We start from the raw sequence: 24,766 nt of genomic DNA, 5'->3' as shown, positions 1-24,766 counted from the left end.
CATAAATATCCATATATTTTTTTTCTAGTAAGAAAATTATTATTAAACTGTACCGGTTTCCACGATTGAACAATTCGGCAACACATACTACTCAATTAAAAAATAATTTTAATAACGAGTTAAATTAAAGGGAAGTCATTTTACAATGTAAATCATTGGGTGAAGTTGACTTTTCCTGTTTGTTTTCAATCTGCGTCCTACATAGCACGCTCATGAACTTTCTTGTACATTCTTGGGCTGACTCGGGAATGGTCAAACTTGTCTAGCATGCAAAGTTCCCAAACTATAATAATTTGATCTTGGAGAACAAAACATCTTGCCGTTCTTTTGACAAACACATCTTTATATTTTATGAGAACTTTAAGGATTCTTATGAAAGTAAATATTGCATACGTGATTAAACGCGCGGAACAAGCGACTACGGGTAATAATTATTTTTAGACTACGGAAATTGGAGTATTGGACTATTGACCCCGAACAGATGCTCCGGTGGGTGTTCGGAAATCTTCGGCTGCTTTGTCACGATGGCAACACCAAATATGGATGATGTCGTCACGAGTCGTCAGCGACTTTTTGTTGCTATTTGAATGTGTTATCTCATTGGCTGCGGATGACATCACTGGTTCTTTTGAATGATTCTATTTTTGCTTCAGTGTTTCTCAACTAGCTATGCAAAAAGGTACGATACACTAGGGGAGTACAAATCGAGTTCTTTCGAAAGCGAAATGCACTGTTAGTCTCTCTGTTGGAAAGCTCGGCAGCTAGAAGAGGGAGAGAACATTCTGTAATTTCAAGATAACTTAAGTTTTTATGTAGCATTCGTCTACACGTGTTGAAAAGACTGCCTTCTCCAAGTCTTTTTCAAGCCAGCTGCTTTACACGCGTTTTGGGTTCGGCTCTGCAGGCTTTTGAACATCGTTCTTGTTTGACTTTTAATTTCATCTTAATGCCTCCACTTCTTCTGGAACCAAGATCCACTCAAACGAAAGTTGGATGTGTAAACCGACCCAACGACATGTCTAGCTGTGGAAAATGGAAATGTGTGTCTCCTCGCGAACTCGCACAAAGGCTGAACGATGTTGGTTCTTCGTCGAATTCGGCCGAATTTCTCATTGTGGACTGTAGATCTTTAGTAGCTTTTAACGGACTGCATATTAGAGGTGCTATTCATGTTAACTGTACTGGAATAGGAAGGAAAAGACTATCGCAGGGAAAAGCAAAGCTTAAAGACTTGATCTCATCTGCGGAGGGAAAAGAGAAGTTTATCAGTGGAGGAGTGGGGACAACGTTTGTCATCTACGACGAGCTCTCTAGTGGACCCGAAGATGATTGTAATCCCTGTCGACCGATTTGCTTAGTTTTACAAACTCTTTTAAAAGAAGGCAAAAACATTTCAGTGCTGAAGGGTAAGTGGACTAATTTTAGATAGTTTTCGTCTCGATTTAGTTTCTGGTCTGCTCGATCAAGCGAGAGAAATCATTGAGTGCTGGCAAAGTCGTAGACGTAAGCTCAAGTCGCGCGCAAATGTCAACAAATGAAGGCTCAGCTCTCGATGGTTTTTTTTCCACGATATTTTTGAATAATTCTGCCTGTGTTGTCTGCTTTGAATTGTAAAACTTTTTTTTTTAATTCGTGTTATTGTCGATCTCTTAAAACCATGCACATATTTTAAAACCTACTGCTAATCCAAAGCAACAAAGAACTTGTCACGTTTGGTTTCTCTTTTACGACAAGAATGCTGTGACGCATTTGTGGCTTTTGTGAGCGGTCAGATACCGAAACAGCGATTTTCGTGCTTTTTTACTGTTTTGTTTGTCTGAACAGGAAATAATCTGACGTCGGCATTTTTTTATCGCGCGAATTCTGAGCTCAAAACATGAAACTAGTTAGCCCTGAAAAGTGAAATTGAAAGTAGCTACCCGCTGTTGTGAACAACAGATTTTTGGGAAATTTTTGCCCGTATTTCAGAACAATACGTGTTCAAGGACTGGTCTTGAAAATATACAAATCAAGTTTGATTCAGCGTAATGTCTTTTTAAGTACGGTAGTGACGCGAAAAAGCAAATAATCTTTGGTGCAAAACTTCATTTGAAGACCAACACTGTTCAGTAGTTTCAGTGGCACATCAGCTGTGCAGAACATACCCCTGTACGAAGCGTGTGTGACTGCTATCTTCCCTCCATTATACAAATCTTCATGAATTTCTGGTATGAAGTGGATTGTATGACATAGCTTATCAGCTATGACAGGCATCCTTGAGCCCTGAACATAACGCAGAAAGGCATTTTTACGCATTCAGTTCTTCCAAATGGGGTAAAGTATTTAAATAAAACCTCAGAACTGCAAATATGCAAACTTTCCGTGAACTTTTGCTATCTCTGCAGACATCAGAAACCCTTTGCAGTTGTCATTAGTACTGTTGAGTAATAATATTACTTTTTGCTGCTCAGGCTTTCGCAACTTCTCCTGTCTCAAACAAGTTTTTCTAGCTGCCTTGTTAAAGTTAGCAGTGGTCTAGCTCAACTTATTAAAAATGTGGAAGTTGTAACCAACCATGGTTAAAATATTTCAAAAGGAACGAAAAGTTGAAAACTGGCTAAAATTTCAAGGTTTGATCATTTTGGTTGCTTTCCGACACCTTCTTCAGCTAAAAAGTAAATGTAAATGGGGTCCTTACAAGTATATGAGTAACATCAATGTTAGGGTGTTTAAGCCATAATTTATCAAACATATGAAAAATTGTTTCCAGGAGCTTAAAAGGTTATCTAAGCAGCAGTATGAAGAATCTTTTGAGTGTCGCATGATTATGGGTTCAACTGGGCAGCCAAAAAAATGTTTTTTTGTAATTTGCTTGAAAGTGCCCGTTGTATTCACATTTAAATTTGTTTTACTCTTGACTTTTTTTCCTTGGAAAGATTGCAAATATTCATGAATAAATTTGCTTCAAAAGACATAAATAGCAGTGATGGGATAGCTTATAATATTGCAATTCCTTGACTACTTAGCATTTTTTGATCAGGTTCTAAGCTAAATATTGGTAATCATATTTCATGTGATCTGTTGGTCAATATGCAGCAATAGTGCTTGGTTTACCACAAATGGATCACACAGCAGAAATTTTTAGTTCTGTTCATTAAAAGATTCTGGTAGATATTGTTTACAGAATTTGAGTAACCATCTAGCTGTGTTTAATTAACAGGCCCTAGGCAAAAACATCCTTAAGTCATTCCTTTTTTTCTCTGTTTACATTTACAAATTACTGCATTGTCCTGAACCATAACACATTTAGGCCATCAAAATAACAACACAGATAGTAATATTGAGTCTCCCAACACTAGCTGAAATTTAAAGTAGAATGTCAAGGTAGTTACTGTACCTAAGTAGAGTTGCTCACTACAGATGCTTTTTGGGGTGCATTTCACTAATATTGGAGCAAAACATTGGCCATTTTGTAATCTCTCTTGTCCTGATGTGAGCTCAACTGCCATTTCTAGGTGATATTGGTCTCCTCTGCCTCATGTTTTCCAACTCGTCGTTCATCCCTAATTTTAGAACCACAACAACAGTGAACAGGGGATGCCCCGGCCAAACTTACTTTTTGGCTTTTTTGGTTGAAAAATATTGCCAGGTTTATGGTCAGTCTACGTCACACCTGACCAGTATTTCCAATAATGAAATGAACATTCAAATTCCTCTTTGTAATGGCTGGTATTTGAATGAAATGTTGAAGATTTCTATACAAATCTTTCCAAAAAAGACATGTTAACTGGAAAACAAAAATTCCAAATACTTGGGAAACAATTGTTATTTTCCAAATACTTAATGCTGTAATGTAAAGGAAAATTCATAGCTTTATACCGTCAATAAGCTAGGGAAATTTCTATGGGATCTCTGAAATTTTGCTGGCAATGTTCAAAACTGACATGTAAATTTCAAAAAGTTCTCTGTTCAAATTTCAAAATGCTGGTTTACCACTCATGATGTAGATTCACTGTTAAGTGATGTAACTGGAAAAACATCCAAAAATTAAAAAGCTGATGTTTGTGGCCAAATGGAGAATTCTTTAGTGATTGAGTAATAGTGGAACTTAATATACTTCACATTTGTCAGCTGTATCCTTGTTTCAAAGTACAGTTTCTCGAATATTGAAATTAAAAAAAAAAAATGAAACTCTAGATGTTCACTAGGGGTGTGACAATTCACATACTCTTCAATTCAATTACAATTTTGGTTATTGCCTTGCGAATGGAGTATTTGGATTAAATTATCTAACTAGGGCTTTGAGCCTTCTAATGTGGCTCTTCATTTCTGAGATAGGAGAGAGGTTGTTTTTTCTTCTTCTTTTTTTTTTTCTGACATTATTCTTTACTGTTGTGGATTAAGAAAGGAAAAAGAGGGGAGATGACTTGTACACACGTCAGGCTAGATAGCTTTCCCAGGGTTCACACAGACATGGAGAATCATGGAATTTGAAAATTGCATTCCAGGGCTAGAAAAGTCATGGAAATAAGAAATAAAAATTGTTTGGGTCGTGATAAAGTCATAGAATTTCAGATTTTTACCAAAACTGTTTTTACACGGATGGTTGAAAGGAAAAGAAATTTAGAAAACTTTGTGTCAAGCATCAACATGTTGAGCCAGTAGAACATTTCACTCATTGTTTGAGGTCAGGAAATTGGATTAAAAGTCATGGAATTTCCCTTTCCCAGTTTGTGTTTGAACCCTGTTTCCACACAAGCATTGTTTTCAAGTTGTTTTGTTCTAAGTCACATAACTGCTGTATAAACCTTTAATGTTAAATTATTTTCATTCACCCATGAATCTTGATGTTTCCTATTTTAGCAACGATTCACCACCACCCCTCTTTCATTTTCCTTGCTAATATTCCAAAATAAGAAATTCTGAGAGACTTAGAAAATAGAATAAAGGAAAAGGCTGAAAATCACCTTTTATCCTGACCTAAATTCATCAAACAGCCTTTATTCTTCTAACAAAACAACAACTTTTATTGAATAAATGATAAAATTACATTCAATGACTTGAGAATCCACAGGTACATGTAGCTATCAAGCTATTCGAGGCGGGTTCAAGAAAGGGAAGAAAAAAAGAACAAGGAATACAAAAGCATTGATTCTAAGCCTCCTAGACGCACTCTAGTGTTTAGCATAGCCACAGATCTATATTTGTATTTTTAAAAATGGAATACAGCATAGCGGTGACATGTTGAAAGTAAGTGGATCTGTGGCCCTTGCACTTTGCATTGTATGAAAGCTTGAAGAAATGCTCAGAGAAAGGCTTGAGACAAAAGGAAAGCACAGATTTGGTACTGTTTTTCAAATACTTTCTATTTACATTTTCAGCCAGCTTTATATTTTAAAAAAAAATTGTTGAAATGTTTTTTTCTTCCAAATTTGCCCTCCCAAGGCCCACCCGTTTTAACCTTCTGAATGTGAAAGGACGTGTTGTGAACAGGATCTTGCACATTACCTTTGATGTTATTTTTGGATCGTATGAAACTTGCAAAAAATGTAACAAAGAAAAGACTGAACGTAAAAGTTAAGCATCAGGGCTTTAAATAACCCTTAAGCCATGACAGGGGTCAGCATCGAACTTCTTGTAATATCAATGCTTATTCAACCCTGAGAAGTAAGGATATGATCACCCAAGGTGAATTTTCTTGATATTGATAACTTCTCCACAGTATTTTTATCTGAAAAGTATGGGGTCCAAGATAGGAGAATTTGTTCCTTGATATTAGGGGTTAAAGGGATAAGATTTGAAGTAGTTGGCTTCTGTTGTGTAGCACTTGTTGGAGAGCAATATACGAAGCCAACAAATTCTCCACTTGAAAGAAAGAATTTCAGAAAATAAGTAAACCAACATTAGAAATGTTGTCTTTGACATTCCAACCAAAGAAATATTTAAGGAGCACCTAATGACCGTTGTGAAATTTGGCCACATTGGCCACATTGTCAGCCAAAAAATCACTCAGAAGGGTGAAAACGTGACAGATGGTGAACATTGAACCGTTTTTGTTAGTTCTCTTATGAAAGAAATATTTGCTCAGATGAGGTAAATTGATTGATAGTATTATTATTTACAGTGGTCTTATATTTTCAGGCTGAATTGGGCTCAAACATCACCTGAATTATAGCCAGAGATTTGTAAGAGAATATTATAAGCCCTGAGCATACAATGTCACAGCTTTATGTTTTCTCAATTCCCTTAAATTCAATCATCCCTATTTCTCCCTAAAAACATTCAGTGATGGTAATTTTGGATTACCTGTATATCTTTTTGTTTTTTCTTTTATTATTTATTTATTTTTTTGTTTGTTTGTTTGTAAAGTGTATATGGCACAAAAAATTTTACTTCTCTATATTGCAGTTTTATATATACAAGAACCGATTCTAAACTTAAAACTTGCATGAAGTTTTCAAAATGCTGTTATTTCCTGTTCGTCACAGCGCTATTTTGACTCCTAAAGTGTTGCTGCCACGCACGGCCAAAACATCACGTGATAAGCATATGTGACATCACTTTACTTGATAACAAAACAAAAATGGTGGCGGGGCAAAGCCACTTTACAGAGCATGCAGTTGTTCTTTTCAAGGTGGAGCACCTAATAAGTACTGATTTCTTACAATAATACGCAGGAAAAATGCCCAAACTTCTTCAAAACCAGCAATTTGGGACAAAAGCGTCAAAGTAATTGTAGTTAAAGCGATTCAAAGTCTGCTTATCTGCTACTCGAAGTTTCAGTGTTTTTTCAGCTTGAAGCTTTTGCTGTAGCTTCAAACAGCACTCCTGGTTTTTAGGGATCTGTCTCAGTGTGAGATATAACTTAAGTGGAGGGCCAACAGATTATATCATTTGAAAAACAGGACAGGTAATTCCGTTGTCGTTGTTAAATTTGGCGTGATGCTTCAACGCAGGACAAGCGCATGGTCTTCAGTGTAACTAAGACAAAATGTTATAAATTTTGTCGGACTATTTCTAAACTCGATTAGTTGATTAATTATTTCGATAGTACCTTTCGATGTCTGATTCCAGTTGTAGTCAGCTTCGTCTGTTGCGATCTGTTTAAAATTCTGATGCAGCTTTTAAGATTCATTACTGGTTAGAAAATTCCCGAAATTAACTTAGAAATTGAAGTTTAGAAAACAGATCCTGATCAGTTGCCAAGAAGAGACAATAAATCAAAACTGGTTTTCAAACATTTTAGATAATTTTTGTTCTTAAAATTGGTTTGTACTGTCACACGTCAAACTCCCAAAAACCGAGAAAAAATAGTTTGTGTCATTAATACACTTTAAAATCCTGAATTTTTTGGTTTATTGAGGAGTTCTTTGCTGTATAATTTGCATGCACTGTTTATTCTGCTTTACAATGGATTCTAACTTAAATCTATGGATGAAATCTTAAAGCTGAATGTTCATTTGAAATCTGTTGAGTGGTACCTTTCTGTTGAAGGTGGTTTTAAGTTGAAACTCTCTGGGTCAAATCCTAAAGTGTGACCATTTCAATAAAAGCTACAGAGCAGTACTTTCCTGTAGTGCTATTTATAATTGAGCTGTAAAATTAGTTTTTAAACTATTATAATTGTAAAAGGTGGTTCCAACTTTTGAGTCTGTGGATGAAATCCTAAAGTGTGACCATTCAAATGAAAGCTACTGAGCATTTCTTTCCTGTGGTGCTGTTTATTTTGCTGTACAAGGTGGTTTTATTTTTTTTTTACCCTATGGATGAAATCCTAAAATGTGACCATTCAAATGAAAGCTACTGAGCAATACTTTCCTGTGGTGCTGTTTGTTGTGCTGTACAAGGTGCTTCTATTTTTTTTTACCCTATGGATGAAATCCTGAAGTGTGACCATTCAAATGAAAGCTACTGAGCAATACTTTCCTGTGGTGCTGTTTATTGTGCTGTACAAGGTGGTTCTATGTTTTTAGTTTATGGATGAAATCTTTAAGTGTGACCATTCAAATGATAGCTACGGAACAATACTTTCCTGTGGTGCTGTTTACTGTCCTGTACAAGGTGGTTCTAAGAGTTGTAACTGTGTCTGGGGATTAAGTATTTCCATTAAAAGTATTCATTCAACTGTTGAGGAGTATTTTGCTTAGGTGCTGTGTTCGTTTCTCCATATTTCTAAAATGAGAAGTTTAGAAGATAAGCTTGCTTTTCCCTCAATTCACATGATTTCAAGTCTTCTTCGTATTTAACAATATTATCTATTCCAAGACTATATAACATTGAAGAAAGGTTTGTTTTCACCTATTGTAACCAAAAAACAGTAAAAATCTGAAACAAGTGATCCAGAAAATATTTCTTCAGCAATAGTATGGCTAGTGAACTGGAAACAAGAGTTGATTTAGGGGACTGAATGGGTCATATGCTGGTAATCTTCATTGAGGTTGCTTCAACAAGGAAACTTTGCTTTCCTGTAGGAAATTTTGATACACATGTAACAAGTTTCTATTGCCCTTGACACACAAATGTCTCTAATTTATTTTGTCAATTGACTAATTCAGGGTTAGTCTTTCCTTGCATTTTTAATGAAGTGTGTTTCCTCAGTGAATATTGTTAGGATCATGTAATTAGTTGAAGGGTCAGTTAATTTGTTTAATTAAGTCTTCTGTTTCAAGTGACCCAGAAAATGACATTTATTTGGTGTTGAAATTAGGTTTATTTAGAAAAAAGAATCTTCCACGTGAAAGCCCTAATAATTTTTTTTTTTTTTGTGAAGTTTGAGAACACACTATAGACTTGCAACTCTCTTAAATTGAAAGCAACTTTTTTCAGTCTAGTTATGAAGACAGAAATCGTATTTATTTGCCTTGACCAGGATACAGTAAGTTGGTCAATAATTCTCATATCACGCCTGGTTGGTGATGCCCACATCATGCATGGCCTGAATGCTCACATCGTGCCCGGTCGAGCCCGGTCGATACAGACCACTGAATGGGAAACATTACAACACTGACTTCACTTTCCTGATATTTGTTTTACTTGTGAAGTGGTCTTTTCAGGTTCATTTGTGTTGCTATTCAGTAGCAGGAAGGTTAAGTAAGTAGACAGACACCCGGGCTCTGATGTGCTGCGATGCCTTGTAGAATTTTGTCCCTGGCTCCATTGGATTTACCCTTGAAAAAACCTTTTGGTGAGAGTATACAGATATTCGTATATAGGATATTAACTTTTTTTGTTGAGTTTCTATGCAAGACATTCCAATTTGGAAGGTTTATTTGTTTTGTAAATTGATCATGCTCGGAGTATAGCTTTCATTGAATTTCTGTTATATCGCCAGTTACATTTTAATAGATGGATAGAAAGCTTAAAATTATTGTTTTGTTGGCCATTAAGTTTTGTCACTGCCGGGATACAGTCAATGAAGGACTGTTTTGCATTTCATAATAACATTACCTATCATGTTAGTCGTATTTGAAGTTTCTCTTACATACAGCAGTTACAAAATTAATTATATCAGCAGGGCGTGGATGGCTGTTTGTGATAAACTTTCAAAACTGTTTTTAGAATACTCCGTACAGTTTTGTTTTAACTTTCTAGCGTGCGGTTTAAATCTAAAATGTTACCGCTCATGTGAAACTGTTTAAAAATGATAGTTTGTTTACGTTGTGTTGTGCTTTCGGTGATAGTTCGTATTTATCGTCTGTAAAATAGAAAAAAATCCGCTATGCCGAAACAAACGGCAGAAAAAGGGTCAGTCACCTCATGCTGGGAAAAACCGGGCCCGTTTCTCGAAAGTCCCGATAATTAACGGGCCCGGAAAGCTGTTGTTGTTTACATTCAAGATCGAGGTTTCAATAGTTTTGCAGATAATATGATAAAACTATCAGCAAAAAATGGACTAGTTTGTTAGCTAAGACCCGCGCTCTTTTTTTTATTTGAATATTTGATCTCGGGCCCGAAAAGTTACCGGGACTTTCGAGAAACGGGCCCCTGGTTTCTAAACTTTTTTTCAAAGCTTCGTCATGGATCATGACCCGTCCTGCTGTCCAGCTGTGTGTCAGTTGACTTGTTATGATTTGCGTTTTACGAAGTTAAAGGTTATCGGTCAAGTGACTAGGGTTTATAACGTTTCTACTTCTGTATTCACAAAGGGCGTTTTTATCATCGCGAAGAGTTTTCAAGGATATTTTTTGAGCCGCTGATCTTGTATTGAACGCTGGGTGGAGCAAAACTTCAGTGTTACAAAAGGTGTTGTTTTGCAGAAATGAGCAATTCAAATTGTTCTCTGACTTTGCACAAATTTTGCTTCTTTTCCACGAGAAGTATTCAACTGGTCAATTTGTTTCAGTTTTCATAGCGAATAACTGTTATTTTTTTTCTTTCTTCGTGAATTTTATAATCTAAATGGTTTAAAGTGGCTTCCTTTACGCGAAAAAGTTGATATATGTGCGGTTTAAATTTTGCTTGTCTAGCAATAAATTTGTGAACGTCTTTAAAAGTGCATTGCCTCTTCTGGAAATTAGCCTCTAACGATAGATGTTATCGCCTTCGAGGGCTATAAATAATTGTGTTGTGGTGATGTTGTTTCAATGTTGTGGTTCATATGTGTGATTACATCTTCACCACGAGGTCGATAGTGGGTCAAGATGATTACAATTCTGCTGAATTGCTGCTGGGTGCGTTAATTTAGCGATTGTTCGCGGTAAAATTTCTTCTTAAGGGCATGAAAATTTGGCATTTTTTCCAGTGTTAAATCTGCCCTTTTGAAGGCCTCCAGCGTATTTATACAAGACTACATAATGTTTGTGACTCTTGTTTTGTGAGGGTTGAATGAACACTTGAATGGGTTCGCCATCGACGAGTGGTAACGTTTTGCGCTCTTCGCTTCATTCAAGTCGTTTCTGTACGGAAAAATATCCCCAGCGTTCTTTTCTAATTCGTACGATGTTTGGAAGTGAGGAACCTAGACGACTAGCGAAAGTTGGCAGACAATTGACAAAGCTAGCATATAGCAGGTGTTGTGACAGTGAGGCACCAGTGCATATCGCCGGAAAATAATTAGCCAAGCTACAGAGTCTGTCATTGTTAAGTCATAATTAAGTAATACCTGCCTCTCTTTGTTCTCAATGACCTAATGACGCCTGTCTTTATACCTATGTTTGCGGAGAGCAATTTGAAACTTTGGTGGGCGACTTCTTTCCTGCAGCAGTTGCAAACAAGTAGTGAAATATGACCGCGCGATGCTGCGATTCGCGGGTGAAGCTTCTGCAAAGACGACGCTTCGCTCTAGCGGGTAACGTTGCACTTTAAATTACTGCGGTGCTTGGCAAACTGTGCACTTGTATATTTGATAGCAGGTGGTGGTAGTCATAGTCAATAGTCGTCTTTCCAAGTTGGGGACCCCTATTTTGCAGTAATTCCTCTGCAAAATGCTTCCTCGAGTGACAGTTTCGCTGGTAACGTTAAAACCAGCGCGGTAAATTTGGCTTTTTCCCGTGCACTTCACTATATTCGGACATTCTCTTGGAGTCGTGTTATTTGGTCTCTTCCGGTCGGATTAACAGCTAAGTTTAACTCCAAATAGCAGAATCTTTACTTGGAAATATTTGTTTGCTGCACCGAACTTTCGCTTTGAATTACAAGTTTATTTTTGCAGTACCGAGTTTTTAAGGGTTTGTTTTGAACGAAACAAGGATTCATATCCTCTTCCGGTTCTGTATCGCTGATTAATCAACTTCCGGTTGTTTTGTTTGGTACCCGCTTTGTATAAACATGTTGTCGGAAAACTGACAACTTTGTTGCAATACTTTTGTAATTGTTTAGTCTTTTTCACTGTTGTTATTTTTTTACGTGGTGTGACATGCGCCGGATCTCTGTAAGAAACACCTTGGATTTTTTCCTCTAGAAATTCTAGCTGGTTCCTGTCAAGACTATTTAATTGCAGGGTTTATGCATATTACCCTCTGAAGTCGTGAAGAAATTTACAACAACTCTTCTTAATTTGGGTGTTTCGTTTTATTTTCCAGGCGGACTGAAGGAGTTTTGTAGAGATTACCAGAATTTGTGTGAAAACGCGCCGGTGAACGTCTGTCACGTGACCGACTTCCCTCCATCTCCCACAACAACATGTGACTCGTGTCCAGGTCGCCCCCAAGGAACGCCTGTCACGGCAATCTTACCGTATTTGTATCTCGGCAACGAAGAAGGCGCTGCCGATGAAGCTTTGATTGACAGGTTGTCAATCAAATACATTCTTAACCTTACGCCGCGGTGTCCGAACTTCTTTAGTCAGCGTTCGGACATGCACTACAAGCAGATTAAAATAAACGACTCGAATCAAGAGGATATTGAACAGCACTTTGACGAGGCAATTCAGTTTATTGGTAAGTGAAGAAACTGAGAAGTTATTTTCCTGAAATTCCCGTACGTGTGTACATCGTTAATGAGAATTTAAAAACCAGCCCACGCCCATATAAGTGACGGGGGATTCGAGCTTGGTCCCTTTTGGGTCGTGGATTATCGTGTTAATTCTTCAGTTTATGGAACACTGAAAACTAAGGGATGTTGACCATTTAAATCAAACATCCTCGTCCGTTTGGCAAGGTAAATATGTACTAGAAGTGTACTAAAGTGGAAATATATCAAACCATCGATTTTTTTAACCCCAAATGTCGGGTTGCCGTGTAAATGGTGAACAACCCAGGTGCGAGTGTTGTGTAACCTGGCCTCCTTAGAAGGACACGTCACTAGTTCAGACATATCCCGGATGTAGGGAAACGTGTTTGAAAAGTATTTTTTATGTGTTCTTCAGTTGAGGAATGCGTCACGGAAATTCCTGTGCCACAGTATTGGTGTCATGGCGCCTGATGTAGGGAGGCCTGTGACGCCTTGTTGTCAAGTGGAACTGTGCCACAGCCAGCCCAATGCAGTGTGTTGCACGGTTCCAGATTGTGTCGGAATTTAAAGCTGTACGTCTTTGGCGGACAGAGAGAAGAACCGAAGAAAGGAAGGATGTGTAAGGAAAAACAAATTTGAAGAAATAACAGGCGAGACTTGATACTAGAAATGTCGCCAAAATGGCACAGGAAAAGTGAGGTGAAACAAGCACGGGAAATGCTTTGCTTCGATAAGTTATTACTGTATTGTCTTGTCTTTTGAAGACGCGGGACACATCTTAATATATTGTAATAACACAATGAACAAGAATCGTATATTACGACTTGAAATCTAACCGCTTTGATGACCTCTCTTTTTGTAGACGAAGCCCGTGAGCAACACAGCGGTGTTCTTGTGCACTGTCACGCTGGTGTGTCACGCTCGGCCACCGTGACAGTAGCGTACCTCATGAGGAAGCAGGGGCTGTGCCTGGGTGACGCGTACAAATTTGTCAAGGAGCTGAGGCCGGTGATTTCGCCCAACTTGAATTTCATGGGACAACTCCTCAAGTACGAGAAAAACAGGAGAAATGACGACAGCTCCTAAGGATGTCACGCAACCCCGCGTGACTGTCACGCTGTTTGGTTTGTAACGCCTTATGGCTGACGCGTTTTTGGATACAAGAATGTTTGTTTTGTGTTGATCTGTTAGAACGCTTGGAGACCGAGGGAGCTGAGCGCAATACGCGCCTTCCTTCTGAGCAGATAGCTTTACAAAGAACTGAAAAATACGTGAATTTAACGTTAACGTTTGTATATATATACTTTACTAATGATGATATTTATAATAATATTAATATAATATTGACGATAATTTAATTACCGTTAGCCTGAGTAACATTAGGGGCGTAAAACAGAAGACAAATTTTGATAAATTGCAGTAAATGATTATGTTAAATTTAGTTCCAGGTTTTCATAGTTCTACAAAACGCGTGAAACGTTTCCCACAAAACAAATTGCGTTGTGTTGCTGTTGCTTCGCATTTAAATCTCTTTACCAGGGGGTGGGGTGGGGAGGGAGTTTTAAATTGTGACGGAGCAATATTGTATTGGCTAGACCGAAGCTATGAATTTGACCGACTCGTTGACGTAGCTTGACTGATAGCCTCGGAATTCTTTGTCGACTCTCGGTAAAAACGAGATTTTGGAGCGAATTAACCGAAGAATACACATAAATATCGCCTGCGACGGCAGAAACTTGCTTCTTGATTACCGACTGATTCACCTTGGAAGAATTTCAAACGTCAAATGTAACAGTTTTCAAAATTTTAATCGTTTGGAAAAATTGAAAAACACTGGCAAAGAGGCAGCACCGCAGGAAAGTTGATAGATTTCCTTACAATGTTCACACGTCTTCACTGAAAGTTTTCATACGCAAAGCCAGATATTTCAGCTTCTTCGTACAACATAACAAAATGAACCACCGGAAGTTACTGCTCATTACTTTTCTTTTGAATGGTCACTCCTGACCATTTGGCAAAAAGGTAATAGAGATATATAAACTACGTTCACGGCAAACGGCACAAATGACCATGTTTGTCCTATATTTTCCGCTCGCTTTTTTCAGTCTCTCAGTATAATTGAGTAGTTCTGCGTCAGCATCAAAAGGCAGAACTTTTTGCACTATTCTTATCTGTGTACCAATCTTTCCAAGAAAACATAAACGCGAATCTTACGTTTTCCGTTTGGCGTAAACGCGATCTAACCTCTCTAATAACACATCTCGTGGTTCGTCTTTCGTTGGGGAGGTTTTATGTAATATAGATGGATTTTGTTTGAGGAATTAGACAGCTAAGGTTACTCTTTGTAGCACCTTAAGCACATTCTCTCAGACGCTTTTGTGTTCGATGGTAAGTACCGTGTACTTTTTGAAATATCTACAAGTACTGTGTGAAAAATCATAACTTAAGTTATATAAAGTGCATATAGATATACATATATAAATACTTTGAGCTTGAATCGTAAGTATAGAGAGTTCCTAGTAATATTAACTGAATTATGTAATATGCAGACCAATTCGTGTTCTTTATATTTGCTTCATATTCTATTCTATACACTGGCAAACACTTGCGAAGTTCTCGTCCTGGCGAAATGACCTGAGCCCAATGTTTTCGCTTTAGCGACGTAACGACTACCTCAACTTCGTTTCCATGTTGACGGTGGCGAATGCAATTGTTTCATTTTGAGGAGGTCGCGGGCCGCGTCATTGTAATTCTCACAGAAAAAAAAAACTACCGCTATAGCTGAACTTTATATGACAAAAATACTAGTGAAATTTTCGTGAACCTTGGTCTTCTCCTTCCTTGAACGAAAAGACATGTAATCGTCCCTTTGTTTGTTTGTTTGTTTGTTTGTTTGTTTGTTTGTGTTGTGTGTTCTCATGTGTTGTCGTAACAACCTTTCGTTCGCAACAAAGTAAACTTTAAATTCTAAACTACAAAACGGTTTGTTCCAAAGTTTCTTTACAGTTTTATAGCAGATTTGTTAACAGCAGAAATGCGAAATTCGGCTTGATCCGTTTTCTCCCAGAGGCTCGGCTAAAGAAGCTCGCAGTTTAAGAAAAACCGCATGGCCTTTGAAAAGCAGCCACGACAAGCTAAATAAATGCTAAACGGTTGCACCATGCTTAAGTTTGTTTTCGGCTTTTCGCGAGACTAAATTTGGACTCGAAGGAGGGAAACGGGTAGAATTAATATTCGTTAAAAAACATTTAGTCTCGATTTTGAACACCGACAACCATCCGAAGAAATTTCCGACACTGTCGGGGTCTCCGAGGGTGGACGGCGAGACTCGTTCTCTTTCGTATCAAGTGTATCTCATTCATTGTTTTAGTGAATTTATTTGTGTTATGCAGACGTATGAATAAAGTTCTTAGATTCATGAATGCTTGAACGAAACCGCACGTAATGTAGAAAGCATTAGGTTGATATTTTGTAATGATAGGTTATTCTAACAAATCTTGTGTTGATTTTTTTGCAATAAAACTGAGTGAAACTTCACATTGCTGTTATCCTAACTATCGTTACTATCATCAAAAATTTAACACCACTGTCTGCACCGTAAACCAACTTGGTGTGTTGATGCTACTCCTCCCCACACCTCCCAGGGCGGGATGTTGATCCGTTGCAGGGTTTTTTTAGAGGGTATCCACCCTCTCGTCGAGGAAAAATTCCAAAAACAACGTTTAAGCGACTTTGGCTAAAGCCGCGCATCTCCGTTTTCAACTTCTATTTCTTTTCTTTTTTTTTTTTAATTGTTCTCTCAAAATGTTCTGCTTTCCCCAAAAATTTCTGCGCAATTGTCGTCCATCTGTTCCTCTTTAAACTAAAGAAACTGTCCATGGTCAACTGCGTTGACCCAAACGCCGCGAACTTTGAATTATCTCCGACAACAATGGCTCTGGATGGCCTTGTTTCTCATCTTTTTCCGTATTTAAGCCGATGAAATCTGTACCAGTCGTTAAGTAGCTTTTGATGATGCGGATTTTTGCGAAGAAAGCGATTGCTTGGATATACATTTACACATTGACAACCTGTTACAGTGGTGATACGCTGTTTAGTTAATAACTGCTGCTTAAAGCTAAAAATCGTGGATCCCACGATATCGTAGGCTCGATTTCCAGCCGTTTTGTGAGTCCGCGTTCGTTGCTCCGCACCACGGTCGTTCGTTGAGAGGAGGATGATAGACGGCTGGAAATCGAGCCTAACGATATCATAAATTGCCGCCTCTTCCACTCTCGAGCCTTTCCGACTAGATTAAATTAGGCTAAATTGCAGAATTTTTTTGTTTTTCATAACACCCAGAGCATTTCATCTCCAACAATTAACCATTTAAGCCCTAACAGTGATCAGCATCAAATTTCTCCTTGTAATATGAATGCTAATTGAACCCCTGAGGTCATAAGAATTAACGACATGATCATCCAAAGTGAATTTTCTTGATATTTTAATAACTTCTCCCCAGTACTTTAATAAGAAAAGTATGGGGACAAGATAAGAGAATTTGTTCTTTGATTTAAGTGGTTATAGGGCAAAAAAGCGCGGAAATTTCCCTATGTGTACGCGGTTTTGTTATTCTAATTTCCATTCTTGTGAGCGAAGCGTTTGCGCGCGCAGTTCTATGATTCTGATTCATATTTAACGTTACGTTGTTCAAGCGTCATGAAAGATAATTCAAACCAAACCAGATCTTTCGTTTGCAAAGTTGTGTTGCCGAACGCTCGTGAGAAAACCGTGAAATTTTCCTGAAAAATGGGAAACTGTTGTTCCACGTGCGTAAGACCGAAAAAGAAGAAGAAGAAGCGAAAAAAAAGGAAGTCAACGGCCTGGACCGATAGCTCGGGAGAAAGCTCAACGAGTTCACTGCCTTCCGCGGAAGGTAAAAACCCGTGCAAGCACAATGTCGCGAGGCCGAAGTACCTTACAGAACCTTGCTCGCCATTTGATTTCACAAATTTGTGGCCGAGCGCAGAACCTTTGAACGAACGATTCACCAGAAATACTGGTGCGCTGCCCATCTGGGCTGAGCGCCAAAAACAAAGAATAGACATCCAGCTGGACAGAGCAATATGGGAAAAGGAGAGATATATGGGGGAATCCTCGTCGCAATCAACGTCCTCCGATGAAGACGAAGAGCCACTAAGAGTGGCGGAGGCGAGTCCTGGTTACAGCGGTGGAGTGCCAAGACTGAAGAAGAAGGATTCGATGCGTCAGCCGAGATATAAAGACGAGATCATGCTGACTGACAACATCGACGGCATTATAGCTCAAGAAATCCCGAATGAAGATGATCTCAGAGGAGCATGCGCAGCACCATCGAGCTCGAGCGCAGCTCAGAATTTTACCAGAGCCAAGTATGTACTGCGGGATGACGCATGCGCCAATGGATCAGCTGGACCCAGTGCTTGCAGTTCAGCGGCGAATGCACGCCCGGAAATGAACGGGAGATGGAAGCACAACGTGAGGATCATCGAAGAAGAGGTTGAAGCTGACGATGCGGTAAGTGTGCCATTATCTATTCAATCTGTGTCAGTGCCAGCGAATGTTAGAAGTAATATGCAGCCAATGGATGAAGAAGACGTGCGAGTGGCACAGGAGATACAGGAGATACTCAGGCGAGATGGTGTGAAGGGAAAACAAGATGAAGAAGTCGTACCGTGTATCCTTGATACAGCACCGCTACCTAAAGAGACAGACAGCGCAGGAACACCATCCTCGGAATTTGAGTATACGGATGAAGAGGTTTCGAAACTGTACTCCCCTGCCTCGTCAACTCCTTCTATCGCTGGCACACTGTCACCGCAGATGGATGACCAATTGGCGAGAGACATCGACTATATCTTTGACGACGACATTCCCGCTGAGGAATTAGATGGACTAGACGCTGGTGCAGTGACATCGCTAGAAGAAAGCCATGTATCAAAGGACATCATCGCTACAGCGGAACCAAATAAACCCGTTGAGAACAATTTGGAGAAGAACGTGGATTGCAACCTTGACGATGAAATCGCAGCTGTCGAAGAAACACACGAAGCAAGTCCTAGTGTAGATTTCCAGAGGCCGGAGATCTCCTCCACGCCAGAAATTCCTAAAATTGATTCCGTAACAAGCATCGTGGATGACTTGAACATGGATGAAGAAGTTGCGACGACGGAAATAGAGTACATCTTGAGTGAAGAAGTCCCTACTGTTGAATCATGTGAAACGGTCGATTCTAACTCAGTGGTAGCAGCGCACCCAGAACAATATTCTGTGAATACACCACAGTTGGAGGATGAGGATGGTGTAGAATGTATTCCACTGCCTGAAGTTATTCCCTCCAGATCCAGCGCGGTTTCAAACCTGGGAAATGATTGTGTTCAGTCAGCGCCACAGAGAGAACAGCAAAGTTCGAAAACCACCGTCAATATTCTCCAATTCCACGTACAAGATGACTCGATTTCGTCTAATCCTGAAGCCCGTCTGCACCTTCAATGGGCGTACCCTACAAGTACCTGTATCCAGAAACTCACAGATGGTAAAATGCCAAGCCCTAAGACAAGTAATCCCAAGTGTGATTTAACTGTTACTGATGGACCTCCGCGCCCCGAAAAGAATTTTTCTGAAACTACACGAAAGCTTGCAGAAGAAGTAATTGCGATGGATGTAGAGACTGTCTTTGGCGATGAGATGCCAGCTGCGAAGTTGAACTGGTACGGCGCGGCGCCTCGACCGAAGACAAGGAATCCCAAGCGCGATTTTGTTGTTAATGCAGAAAAGAGTGCAAACGCAATACCACGCCTTAGACAGAAGTACACCGATTTGGGAAACGAAACTGATGATGATCACGATATGACTCTTAACCAGACATCCCCACAGAGTGTTGGATCGGGGGCACGCCCAAAGACAAGAATCATAAAGAAACCGATACGTAGAGAAGACCTTGAGATGGCTAAAGCATTTACCGAGACCTCAGAAAAACCAGAGTCAGTTTTGAGTTTCTCTCTGGGAACTAGCGCTGCTTCTTGCCGAAAGCAGACAGCACCGCTAAGAAGTATTTGCAGGGAGAGCGAGCTGATGCACCCCAAGAAACCGGTCGCGAATTTGATACGTGTCAAAGAGTTTAAGAGGTCTACAGCGCTTCCGCCTCTTGATAGAAGTGGACGAAATTCTGAATCCCCTTATGGTAGGCCTAGCAACTCTAGTATTGACTCAAGGTATTGCGACAGTTCCTGCTCAGTTGTCAATGGAGACGCATTGAGACCCATGGCAGTAAGGTCTTCTAAAGTGGCGTCATCGGCTTTTTCCTCTGATGCAGTTTCGCCTTCCTGTCCAGTAGACGGGGCAATGCCGCGGCCGCCTACGGGCTCCAAGGGCAAATCAAGGCGGCCCATTATCTTTGTTCGGCCGGCACCTGACACGCGAATTCCGGGCGTGGGAGCTCATAGGAAAGCCGCTGTACATACGGACAACAGTCAAAGTAGCGCATATGCTCATGCTAGTTCAGGAAATGGATACGACTCCAAGGAACTTTCTGAAGTTGAGCAGTCATTCGACGCAAACAATCTACGCATGACAGTCAACAGGAGAGCCGCTGTACCTTTGGGTGTCAGCCGTAGCTCTTACCACAGTCAGAGTAGCAGTTTTGGTGGGATTTATGATACCGAGGATCGAAAGTTCGTGACAACGATTGAGAGAAACGTTGACAAAACGATGGCAGGAAAAGTAACCGTCGAATCTCACAGAAGATTCACTTCAGCAATGGATGACAACAGTCCACAGAGCATGGCCTCTTACGAAGAAGCCAGTGGCCCTATTTCTGATACTGATGGCCACGCGTGCGCTGGACTGTTGTACACCGTTGAGGAGCTTGGACTCATGGCACACATTGAGGGGCAGCTGGACTAGCTGGTGAGTGCATGAATATCCATATTTAACTCTAGCAAATTTTAATAACGCGTTGTCGCATTGAACACGCTGTCGCAAAAATTTGATAACACCTTGTAGCACTATAAAACACATTAAACCTTTTGTTTTCGCGTTGGAAACATTATTGTTATTTCTGTGCATTACAACAACAACAACAAAAATTTATTAAGGTATTCCCATATCTATACATGGCATTACCTATCTAAAATTATTTAAACTCATAAGATCAGTTTTGGAACAACATACTTTGTCTACAGTCCATGCGTTTGTAAATATTAATTTTAAATTTCATTTGTCTGACAAAAAAAAACATAATCTTAGGTTTTCAGGTGTCTTTGGTACACTCTGTCTGCCTGCTTCAATATTTATATGGCGATTCCCTAATCGAAATTTATAAGAAAGGCTTGCGAAAGTTAAACCACTGAAAATTTTACCAGCTAATTTTGGACAATTTATTTATTTATTTATTTATTTATTTATTTATTTATTTATTTATTTATTTATTCACCACGACATACAAACATAGAAAGTTACAATGAATAATAGACTAGGATTGTACATAAGTTTAGAGTAAATTATAATAGTAAAAGAAGAAGTAAGAAGTGGGGAGGAGACCTCAAGAAACCCCCGAGCTTATACTGAGAGGTCTCCTCGGAGATATGTTAGGACTTTTAGACCAGTAAAGACATTGTATTGAGATTTTTTAACATACGATGGTAAGACTATAAAGACATAACAGAGTCGGACGTTTCATGCAATTAACTGAGGAAATCAAGAAGCTTTCTTTTGAAGGTGGATAGACTAGGGGAAGACGTAATTGATAATGGCAAAGCATTCCACATTTTTGGCCCTCTATAGAGTATAGTAAATCGCTACATATTAGTTCGGCAGGTGTGAGGTCGAAAATGAGCTGAGGTTCTAGTATCATAATTGTGAATTTGACCACCAGTCGGAAATAAATTTAAAAGGGGCGAAGGCAGCAAATGTTGGTGATAGAAAAACATAAATTTTGCAATATAAAGGGAATTCACTTTAAAAATATCTAGGATATTCAATTGTGCAAATAAAGGTGCAGAAGGTGCAAGGTGATTAGAATTTGTCATAGCTCGCACAGCTCGTTTTTGAAGAGGAAAAGTGCGATTTAATATTCAATATTAAGATTTATTCAATATTCAAGATTTAATATTTAATATTCACAAAAGTAAGAAGGTATTACGCAGACAACTGCAGCGTAAATTGTAAATTTTATGTCGCGCTTTGTAACAAGCCCAGCTTTCTTGAAACTTGATAACTCACTGTCGGATTATCAGATGACTTGAAGGTAGATGTTTAGCGCCTATGTGTACAAAACCTCGAATTGAAGGACTATACAAACTTCAAGATGAAGGGTTTCTCACCTGTTACTTTTCTGTTTGCATCCTAGCTCCCTCAAGTGCCATGAGGGGAGGGGAGGGTGTGGCGAGGAGTATGTCAGGTAAGTAAAATTGATATTTTGTCTAGGTTAAACTAAGGGAATTTTAATTTTTAGTCTATTTCTTTGTGTTGAAATCGTCGGGCCATCCGTTCGACCGTCTAGCCGCCACCTTGGATCGTTTGGTGAGCGAAAACTTGGGAGAGGACAAATATATCCTGGGTACGGGAGGCTGGAATTATTCCATTGTTTCAATTGCTTCTTAGACACTGTATGAGTAGACTGCTAGCAGCCTTGCTCTAGATAATCGAGCGAGCGAGCGAGGTAATCATTCAGGTAAACTCGGAGGGGTAAAGCAACTGGCCGACCATGAATGAACGAAAGAACGAGCGGAAATCACGCTCATCAACTAAAGCTGATTTCCGAGAGGGGCGTGCTTGAATACATCATTCTAATTCTATAAGAAATTCTACAAAACCTACGTCTAAAACACAATATAATTGCCTGAATACGAAATAGAATGAGAGGATAGATAATGCAGCATATATTACGATTTATACTTAAACTTGTGAGACGAAAGACTAAAATTATTATAGATTTTCTAGAGTGAAGGTAAGGGCAGAAGAAGAAAGTCTCTCAGTAGACCAGGATGCAAGCGAATTTAAAATTTCGTATTTCCTCAGTGATCTGATTTCATAGTTACGCACCACCCCAGGTAAAACTTCGTTTCAAACATTCCGTCTTCAGTCTATTCTCTATTGTTTTTTTGTTGTTGTTGTTTTTTTTATCCAAGCGACAGTTTGTCCATTTTTCCTATGTTTTGAAATATCTGGAGCAATCTTTAAGTAAAGTCTAAGCAACAACCGTGGACGATAAGGTTTTGTGAAAAGATATTTAGGAACTTGAGCACAGACGTTCGTGAGCCACGGACGGCAACTGGAAGTCGAATGTTTCCTTTTTTGGTATGGTTATTTTGCTCCTCACCGCGGGTGGGGAAGGCTCTTGTTTTGGCGTCTGTGGCTTGACGGTACAATTGTGATGGCGTTAAAACGCTCCAAAAGGGAAAAAATCAATTTCCGGTTTCCGTCCGTGGCTCAAAAACGTCTGTGCTTAAGTGTGTTGGGTGTACGTTGAAGAGGTCCATAGCAAAATTCAAGTACTGTCGGTGGGGACTCACTTTGTACTATCAGAAGAGCTGAGCACGGAAATAGGCTGGACTAAATGGGGACGTTTTAAGAAATAGGAGACGCATGCGCTTAGGCTATAGCGATTTTCGGTGGCAAATGTTACTAACAAACAAGACGCTTGCTGAGCGTTTACTTCGGCTATTTTAGCATTGGGTGTGGTATCAAGCTTGCTGTTGGAATTAGAGGTTAGGGTTAAAATGTTTGAGGTTCTTTGACACGATTATAAAGCGTCAACAACAACAACAACAACAACTACAAGCTTTATTTGCATGACTATAACAAATACAGTATTGCAAAAGCTATTCATAGCTAATTATTGATTCGTTAACTAATTCCTAAGATAACTTAAAATAGAATAAAATAAAATAAAAATAAAAAATAAAATAAAATAACGGAAAGGCAGTGAGCGCCCAGATGCATCAGCTCTCGATTACGTCACAGAATTGACGTCAATGTCAAAACCGGTTTTTTTGTACACGTGGTTCTCGCCCGAGCAAAAGATGAAGCTGTGCAATGCGGCTTAACCCAATCGGTACAGAAATGCGATTAGAGAAGATTGCGAATGTGTTTATTCGATTTTATTTTTCCTGTTAGTTACCATCTGCGTTTAGTGAATAACATCCACTTTGGAAAAGCTTTGAATTTGAGCTTTTGTTAAAAAACACAACATAGTTCAAATTAAACGGCAGAAAAAGTTGCAAATTAATTTCTCTAAATATTGACAGAAAAATAAACATCGCATAAAAGTACTGAGCTTCAAGGCTTTCGGATGAATCCACTAAATATTGTTTCATGTCAAATCTACTCGGAAGCAAGAGCCACATTGAGTACGTCAACTTGATTGTGAGGGCAATTTTTAATTTCAAGAAATTCTATCAAGTTCGTTTTAATTTTCGTCGCGAGGAAAACACCAACAACAAAATGGAAATTATCTTTCTCGCTGAAAGGATGAACACACGTCAGATTATTTTCATAACAAAGGACAAAACAAAACAAAATAACAGCTGGTTTTTAGCAAGACTGAAGAGGAATATATCCACTTTATTAATAAATTTGTCAGCGCGTGTGTTGAAGTTTCTGTCGACATTAACTTTGTAAGCAAACAAGTAATTCGTCTTCAACTAAAAGAAATATGGATATAAATTTTACTTTTTGAAAGATTGATACCGTTGAATGGTCGAGCAAGATTTAATTACTGCTTTTAACGAGTGACCGTAGGGGGTTTGGCACTTCGATTTTAATGGAAATTCTTCAATCTATATGCAAAATACGCGCGCAGCATTACGAGACTGACAGTTCGTTCGTCGAGACGTTCTGCAAATTAAGAAACGAAAATATTAGCAGAGGTTCAAATTTATTTACATTTTTAGTCGATCTTAAAGATGGATTATCTCTGTTTAGGTTAGTTGTCAGCATAAATTCGTTTGTGTTGATTCGCCTTCAGTGGTTCTTTGTCAAACGTTCAGTCAAAATTTTAGGAGTAGGAAAACAACATTGGCGAATATGGATATGCAGTATTTACCAGGGGGCGAAATGATATTCTCAAGATCTGATATCGAAGTTGTATTACCAGCACTTGAAAACTCGACCCACAAAAAATTCAACAACTCGTTTTCAGCGGAACAGAGGAAATATGAAAGATTGGAAAAGCAAATTCAACGCGAAAGAAAAGACGTGAACCAACGGCTGTTGCTCGAGACGAGAGATTTCGTGCGGACTAATTTGGTTTTAAAGGAGCGACGAGAGCTGTTTTCGAGGCGAATTGCAAGGAGGAAAGAACGAGAGTTTGAAAAACATGCTGAGGAGGAAGAATGGCACCCCGCAGAGGCACAAGAAAAACATCCGACGATCGTTC

General features: G+C 39.0%; 2 protein-coding genes across 8 annotated transcripts in view; both read left to right on the top strand.

Moving 5' to 3' along the window:
* Positions 1-617: 617 nt before the first annotated feature.
* LOC146455088 (dual specificity protein phosphatase 10-like) lies at positions 618-15,906 on the top strand. Of its 3 annotated transcripts, XR_014859086.1 has the most exons (4): positions 618-1,406; positions 12,000-12,356; positions 12,785-12,988; positions 13,232-13,372. XR_014859086.1 is itself a non-coding variant. In XM_085094673.1 (3 exons), the coding sequence occupies exons 1-3, from the start codon at positions 947-949 to the stop codon at positions 13,453-13,455; spliced, it is 1,041 nt and encodes a 346-aa protein (XP_084950799.1). In that variant the 5' UTR covers positions 618-946; the 3' UTR covers positions 13,456-15,906. The 3 variants fall into 3 exon arrangements, 2 of the variants coding, with proteins under 2 accessions (XP_084950799.1, XP_084950800.1); XM_085094673.1 differs by lacking the exon at positions 12,785-12,988 and having other exon boundaries at positions 13,232-15,906; XM_085094674.1 differs by having other exon boundaries at positions 12,785-13,375.
* A 1,182-nt stretch (positions 15,907-17,088) lies between these two features.
* Positions 17,089-24,766, top strand: part of LOC146455087 (armadillo repeat-containing protein gudu-like) — a 34,368-nt gene continuing 26,690 nt past the window's right edge. Inside the window, exons 1-2 of one of the 5 annotated variants that reach the window (XR_014859087.1) lie at positions 17,089-20,295; positions 21,737-21,787. Coding sequence is in view for 1 of the 5 variants with exons in the window: in XM_085094694.1 (XP_084950820.1) it covers positions 17,158-20,292 (3,135 nt within the window). In the remaining 4 variants the exon portion in view is untranslated. The remainder of the gene's footprint in view (positions 20,296-21,736; positions 21,788-24,766) is intronic. The other 4 variants (XM_085094699.1, XM_085094695.1, XM_085094694.1 and 1 more) reach the window with 4 other exon arrangements.

This window comes from Pavona decussata, unplaced genomic scaffold, assembly GCF_977016875.1.
Source record: "Pavona decussata unplaced genomic scaffold, jaPavDecu1.1 SCAFFOLD_286, whole genome shotgun sequence".
NCBI lineage: Eukaryota > Metazoa > Cnidaria > Anthozoa > Scleractinia > Agariciidae > Pavona > Pavona decussata.
The sequence above is the reverse complement of the archived record's forward strand: the minus strand, read 5'-3'. Positions and strand labels throughout refer to the sequence as shown.